Here is a 7,001-nt window from a genome sequence, read left to right as displayed (position 1 = left end):
CTTTGAGCTACAGACCAACTCAAGAACTAGAAACACCGGCCTGCCCATTCAAGCGAAGCGATGCAACACGGACATTGGTAGGAGTTTCCTCTCAAACCGAGTCATACGCCATTGGAACGACCTCCCTGCTGCAGTAGTAAGTGCGGAAACCATCAACTCCTTCAAAAATCGCATCGACCGTCACTTCGTGACAACAGGAGTAAACTGAAAATACGCACCGAAATGCCTTGAACTGCTCTACAGGCACCAAGCGACTGTCAGGCAGATCACGGCTCTACAGCAGGCAACCTCGTATTGCCTGTCATTCCATGTTTATATGTTTCCATGTTTCCTCCTCCTCCTCCTCCTCGTCCCGTCTCAGTACACAAGAATATCTCCAACAATGCAACAGGCGTCATCTGGTGATATCTGGCTGTCTTGACCCCCGCCCCATTCTTGAGACTTTCTCACCTCCCACCCGTGATCCGCCAGAGTACTCTTTCTTTCTCATATGACTGGATGAATCAATACTATTTCTCATTTTGTCACTCATTAAGGACAACACGCCGTAATTTTTTCACTATTACGAGATCTTCAGTTCATTAGGAACATTTCCCTGGCTGCTTAGCGTCGCTGTATGCGACGGAATTTCTTAAAACGTCCTTTTCTCGACAAAATATTGACAAATGGCATCGTTTCACTTTTTTGTCTAATGATGACGATGATGTTTTCATACCGGAAAGCTCTTACTTATCCAACAATGATGCTTTAAAATGTTCTGTGGTGCTGCAGTAAAACCTCGTGAACTCTATGTCCACCCCAACCTGGCAGGGTTACCCATAGGAAGCCCAGGAAATGGTCTTCGCCATAGGCCTAAAGAGGTGCGGCCAGCAAGAAAGTGGCCGTGCCCTGCTCTGCCGCGGCTTGCGCGGGACCCCGATTCTTGTCAAGAATTTTGGGGAATTCTTGAAATTCTGACCTACGTGTTGCGAGAACATGATCAAAGGGACGAGTTTCGATGCGTCTGTGCAGTGTAAACAATGCCCTCCCTGGCTTTGGTCCCTCCCCCATGACCTCCCTCTCCTTCCCTCCTCCCTACGCTCCTCTCCCATCTCTACTTCTCCATCCCCTTCCCCTTCCCCCTCCATCACACCTGCAAACTAATTATAAGTAGCATCCCTTTTAGGCTCGCAGGTAACACAGGATGAAAAGAAATTGCTGCTTTGTCGGAAAAAAGGAAAAATGCAGCGAGCGCGTTCACCCAACACAAGATGAACTCCAACTAAATATATGTTACCGACTCCCGTCTCTCTCTGAGGATGAAGATGACATTTTTTCCGACAAACAATTTAGGAAACAACATTGACCGTAGTGAGGGAAGGTTCCGGCGCTCAGGGGGGGGCTGCCTCCACCATCTCTAATTGGTGAGGATGGTTGAGGATGAAGATGATATCGACGAACTGAAAGACAACAATGGAGACAAAGAATGGAAGGCTTACCTCGAGAAGGTATTGTCCGTTGAGGATGAAGATGACATCGACGAACTGAAAGACAACAATGGAGACAAAGAATGGAAGGCTTACCTCGAGAAGGTATTGTCCGTTGAGGATGAAGATGACATCGACGAACTGAAAGACAACAATGGAGACAAAGAATGGAAGGCTTACCTCGGGAAGGTATTGTCCGTTGAGGATGAAGATGATATCGACGAACTGAAAGACAACAATGGAGACAAAGAATGGAAGGCTTACCTCGAGAAGGTATTGTCCGTTGAGGATGAAGATGATATCGACGAACTGAAAGACAACAATGAAGGCGACTACAAAGAGTGGAAGGCTTATCTGGAAAAGGTATTTTCCGTTGATGATGATGGAGATGCAGACGAGGTGACCTCCGAGTTGCAGGAAGCCTCCGATGCAGGGAATGAAGGAGCAGACGAGGTGACCTCCGAGTTGCGGGAAGCCTCCGATGCAGGGAATGAAGGAGCAGACGAGGTGACCTCCGAGTTGCAGGAAGCCTCCGATGCAGGGAATGAAGGAGCAGACGAGGTGACCTCCGAGTTGCGGAAAGCCTGATGCAGGGAATGAAGGAGCAGACGAGGTGACCTCCGAGTTGCGGGAAGCCTCCGATGCAGGGAATGAAGGAGCAGACGAGGTGACCTCCGAGTTGCGGGAAGCCTCCGATGCAGGAAATGAAGGAGCAGACGAGGTGACCTCCGAGTTGCGGGAAGCCTCCGATGCAGGGAATGAAGGAGCAGACGAGGTGACCTCCGAGTTGCGGGAAGCCTCCGATGCAGGGAATGAAGGAGCAGACGAGGTGACCTCCGAGTTGCAGGAAGCCTCCGATGCAGGGAATGAAGGAGCAGACGAGGTGACCTCCGAGTTGCAGGAAGCCTCCGATGCAGGAAATGAAGGAGCAGACGAGGTGACCTCCGAGTTGCAGGAAGCCTCCGATGCAGGAAATGAAGGAGCAGACGAGGTGACCTCCGAGTTGCAGGAAGCCTCCGATGCAGGGAATGAAGGAGCAGACGAGGTGACCTCCGAGTTGCGGGAAGCCTCCGATGCAGGGAATGAAGGAGCAGACGAGGTGACCTCCGAGTTGCGGGAAGCCTGATGCAGGAAAGGAAGGAGCAGACGAGGTGACCTCCGAGTTGCGGGAAGCCTCCGATGCAGGGAATGAAGGAGCAGACGAGGTGACCTCCGAGTTGCGGGAAGCCTCCGATGCAGGGAATGAAGGAGCAGACGAGGTGACCTCCGAGTTGCAGGAAGCCTCCGATGCAGGAAATGAAGGAGCAGACGAGGTGACCTCCGAGTTGCAGGAAGCCTGATGCAGGAAATGAAGGGAAGGATCAGACGAGGTGACCTCCGAGTTGCAGGAAGCCTCCGATGCAGGGAATGAAGGAGCAGACGAGGTGACCTCCGAGTTGCGGGAAGCCTCCGATGCAGGAAATGAAGGAGCAGACGAGGTGACCTCCGAGTTGCAGGAAGCCTCCGATGCAGGGAATGAAGGAGCAGACGAGGTGACCTCCGAGTTGCGGGAAGCCTCCGATGCTGGGAATGAAGGAGCAGACGAGGTGACCTCCGAGTTGCGAGAAGCCTCCGATGCAGGAAAGGAAGGAGCAGACGAGGTGACCTCCGAGTTGCGGGAAGCCTCCGATGCAGGGAATGAAGCGGGAAGCCTCTGTGAAGGAAAAGGTGCTGGCGAAGAGGTGACCTCCGAGTTGCGGGAAGCCTCTGTGAAGGAAAAGGTGCTGGCGAAGAGGTGACCTCCGAGGTGCGGGAAGCCTCTGGTGTATATATCTTATCTTATTATTTCTTATTATCTAGACGTTATGTAACTGTTGTACTTGTCATCCACTGTACTACCGTTATTATTGTATCAGTAATGGTAATAATGATGACAAAATTACTACTATGCTACTACTACTACTACTACGAGACTGATGACTTCATATTTCACTTCCGCTGAAGCTCATACAGCCACTAAGGGAAGAGACGTGTGTATTTACCTAGTTGTATTTACCTATAATTATAGTCGTAGCTTTACAGGGCCTGGGCTTGCGCTCGTGTCGCCCCGTCTCCGTATCTGTATTTGTCCAACGTATCCTTAAAGTTTTGCACACTCTTCGCCGATACTACATCCTCACTTAGTCTGTTCCAAACCTCTATATTTCTTTGCGGGAAGCTATATTTCTTTATGTCTCTCAAGCATCTTCCTTTCCTCAAATTTTTACTGTCCTCTTGTGCTCCTGGTGTTTATTCCTTCTTTTAGCAATAACTCCTCATTATCTACTTTTTCCTCCTCATTATCTACATCTTCCCATGTGTGTGTGTGTGTGTGTGTGTTTGTAATTCACCCACGGCCTGATCACAAACTGGACTCGCAATCACCAGCAAGTACCCTCCCGATTACCCTCCCATTACCCCCAACCAGCACCCTCCCATATATATCTCCCCTTTCCTCATCCCTCAATTCCCTACCTCCTTACCCATATTCACTCATAGTTCCCCATCACTCCTCCACCTCCCTCTCCTCCAGCCTCCCATCCCTCACACCAGTCATTCCTCCCTTCCCTCCTCCCTAACCGTATACCTTACCTATCCCTCACACCAGTCATCTCTAACTCCTCCCCACATTCCCCTCCACTTCCCTCCCCAGCCACCCATCCCAACACACTCATCCTTCTTTTCATTTTCGGGGTTTTCCTTCTGTCTCTTCTCACCTTTCGTTCTCTCCCATTTCCTTCCTTTTCTCATATTCGGTTCTTATCTCTCTCTTCTCCTTCCTTCCTTTCTCTCCCTTTCCTCCTATATCTACTCTCACTTTTCAATTCTCCCTCGTTTCCCTCCTTCTCTCTTATCCCTTTCCTACCTCTCTCTTCTTCCTCCCTTCCTTTCTCTCCCCTCTCTCTCCCTCTTCTCTTTACGAATACTTCTTCATCGTCTCTATCCTGCCTTTTCCGTCAAACATATGCCGCAGTAACGCTTAACTATCTAAACGTTATTTCAGTCTCCGTCATCTATAATGTGGTTGATGTGACCTTTTTAATCCATTTTTCAAGGCGTGGTAAGAGGGTTTTGGTGTGTTTTTTATATCACTCTGTACGACTGTGTTTGTAATATGTCAACTTAACTGTGAAAACCTAAGACTTCTAGCTAATTCCGCCCCCCAAGAATAGAATCAAAAGGCCAAGGTAACCACATGACTTAATAAATGTTATGCGACATGTAAGAAATCTAGCGTAAGAGTTGATCGAGTTCTGTGCTCACACCCTCGCCGCCCTGCCTCTCCCGTTCCCTCAGCTCTGCCTTGTTGCCTTCACTCTTGGGAGGCAGCGGTGAGGTTTTCAGTATCACGTGTCTTGAGTAACTTAGCCCTTGACTGCGGATTTCCTACAAGAAGACATCACACAGCTGCAGGAATGGATAAAATAAGTGGCTGCTGCAATTCAGTGAAGAAAAAAGTAGTCATGCACATTGGGAGGGGATATCCAGCATACCAATACCACATGGGAAACACTCCACTATCCACCACAGAGACAGAGAAAGACCTGGTAGTATGTGTTACCAGGCTACCAGTGAGACCCAAATCCGTCCCAATTGCGGTGGACGGGTTAGTCGACTTTCTGTTTGTAAAGATTAATCGCTGTTTTCATTCCAGTTTGCCGTAGTTCATTTTCATTGCAGTTAGTGTTTATTGCTCTTGTATGAGTTTCCGGCACTAATTCAGACTGAAGGCCTTATCGAGAATTAAGAAAATGGTACAGTCCTCATTACATAGGAAAGTATAACGATATCGGTGAATCATGCTATTACCACTATTTCTACTACTACTACTACTACTACTACTACTACTACTACTACTTTTATTTTCTACTACTGCTACGGCCTACATCTATTAGAGCTGTGTTGTGAGAGGTATCTTTTCTCATATCCTTTCACTGCTACTACTACTCATAATGACTCCTCGGTACATTTTGAGGTTTCTCGTCACAGAAAATAATTATAATGGTTCCTCGCCCCATTTGAAAATATGAGGATTTCTTTTATTTTCTAGTTACCTTTCCCCGGTCAGTCCATGAAACGGCTGGCGCGGAGTCCTGTGTTCTATTCCCGTCGTCCTGTCAACACGCGGCCAATTGTTTCTCGTGTCCCGGGGCTGTAAATCACATACTTGCTCCTCAACCTTTTCCTCTTTCTTTTCCTCTTCCTTTTCTCCTTTTTTTCCTTGATGTTGCCTCTTCCTTTTCATTTTCGGTGTTTTCCTTCTGTCTCTTCTCACCTTTTGTTCTCTCTCATTTCCTTCCTTTTCTCGTAATCGGTTCTTACCGCGGCGTTAAACTTAAAAGCGTTCAATGCGTCAAGGACTTGGGGGTCAAAATCGCGTCAAACCTCAAATTCTCACAGCAATGCATTCATGTCAGTGGTGATCAGGAGAATGAGATCAGAATGTTGGGCTTCGAATTAAAACAAACTTACACTTTATTCACAGCGAATACGGCAAGATTAATATACTTATTTATTTTATTTTATTCAGACCCCACTTGGAATATGCATTTACAGTTTTTATCTATTTATTTATGTATTTATTTATTGATTGCATAATTGATTGTCTTATGTGTGTGTGTGTATGTGTGATCCTTCCCTGCGCAACAAATCCTACGAAGAAAGGCTTTCTACCCTTAATATGTTCCCTCTTGAGAAACGTCGCCTCCAGGAAAACTGACGAATGTTTTAAAATACTTAATGGTTTTCAGAATGTGGACAGATCAACATTGTTTATGATCGATGACACTTTGCGCACGAGGAACAATGGCGTAAAACTCAGATGTAGACAAGTAAATTCAGACTGCACCAAATTATTTCTTCACCAACGTTGACCTATAGTGCGAGAATGGAATAAGCTTCCACCATCAGTGGTCCAGTGCACACGATTGACTCTTTCAAAAAAAAAGCTCGACCGTCACTTCCTTCAACAAAATGTAGCGTTTAGAAACGTTCTGATTAATTCTGAAATCCTTAATAGGTTTAGGTTTAAGGACAGACCACATAAGTTCACCACGTGGTTTGATTGGTTGCTAAAATCTATATAGTTTTCTTCCTTCTTTCTCTCACTTTCCTTCCCCCCCTCTCCTACCTTCCTCTGACTCTATAGACCGGCAGCGCGGCGCACAGGTAGGCAGGGGATGGGCGGGGCCAGTACAGGGGTACCTGCAGATCTGTAATAAAAAAAAGTGATAAAAAAAAAGTACGTAAGATAAATCGTAAGTCATAAGAAATCTGTGTCAGTGGTCATCAGGGTCATGAAGATCAGGAAGGAAAGAAGCTTCAACGGAAACTAAACTGTATAATATTCAATCACCATGATCAATCTTTGTCAAGATTGATTTTTATTTAATACATTTATTGATTTATTTTTATTTGTTTTTATGTTTCATTTGTTTTTTTATTCATTTACTCGTTATTTATCTATTTATTTATGTATTTATTTATTGATTGCATAATTGATTGTCTTATGTGTGT

The 7,001-nt window shown here is 46.4% G+C and overlaps 1 protein-coding gene across 1 annotated transcript; it reads right to left on the bottom strand.

Annotated features, from left to right (window-relative positions):
* Nucleotides 1–1,609: 1,609 nt before the first annotated feature.
* On the bottom strand, nucleotides 1,610–4,096 carry LOC127005338 (uncharacterized). Its single transcript, XM_050874105.1, has 7 exons — nucleotides 4,077–4,096; nucleotides 3,112–3,265; nucleotides 2,623–2,730; nucleotides 2,517–2,570; nucleotides 2,193–2,300; nucleotides 2,085–2,138; nucleotides 1,610–1,978 (listed from the first exon to the last, which is right to left on the bottom strand). The coding sequence occupies exons 1-7, from the start codon at nucleotides 4,094–4,096 to the stop codon at nucleotides 1,817–1,819; spliced, it is 660 nt and encodes a 219-aa protein (XP_050730062.1). The 3' UTR covers nucleotides 1,610–1,816.
* Between the last annotated feature and the right edge of the window lie 2,905 nt (nucleotides 4,097–7,001).

This window comes from Eriocheir sinensis, chromosome 30 (genome assembly GCF_024679095.1).
Source record: "Eriocheir sinensis breed Jianghai 21 chromosome 30, ASM2467909v1, whole genome shotgun sequence".
In the NCBI taxonomy this organism is placed as follows: domain Eukaryota; kingdom Metazoa; phylum Arthropoda; class Malacostraca; order Decapoda; family Varunidae; genus Eriocheir; species Eriocheir sinensis.
This window is presented reverse-complemented; position numbering and strand designations above follow the sequence as displayed.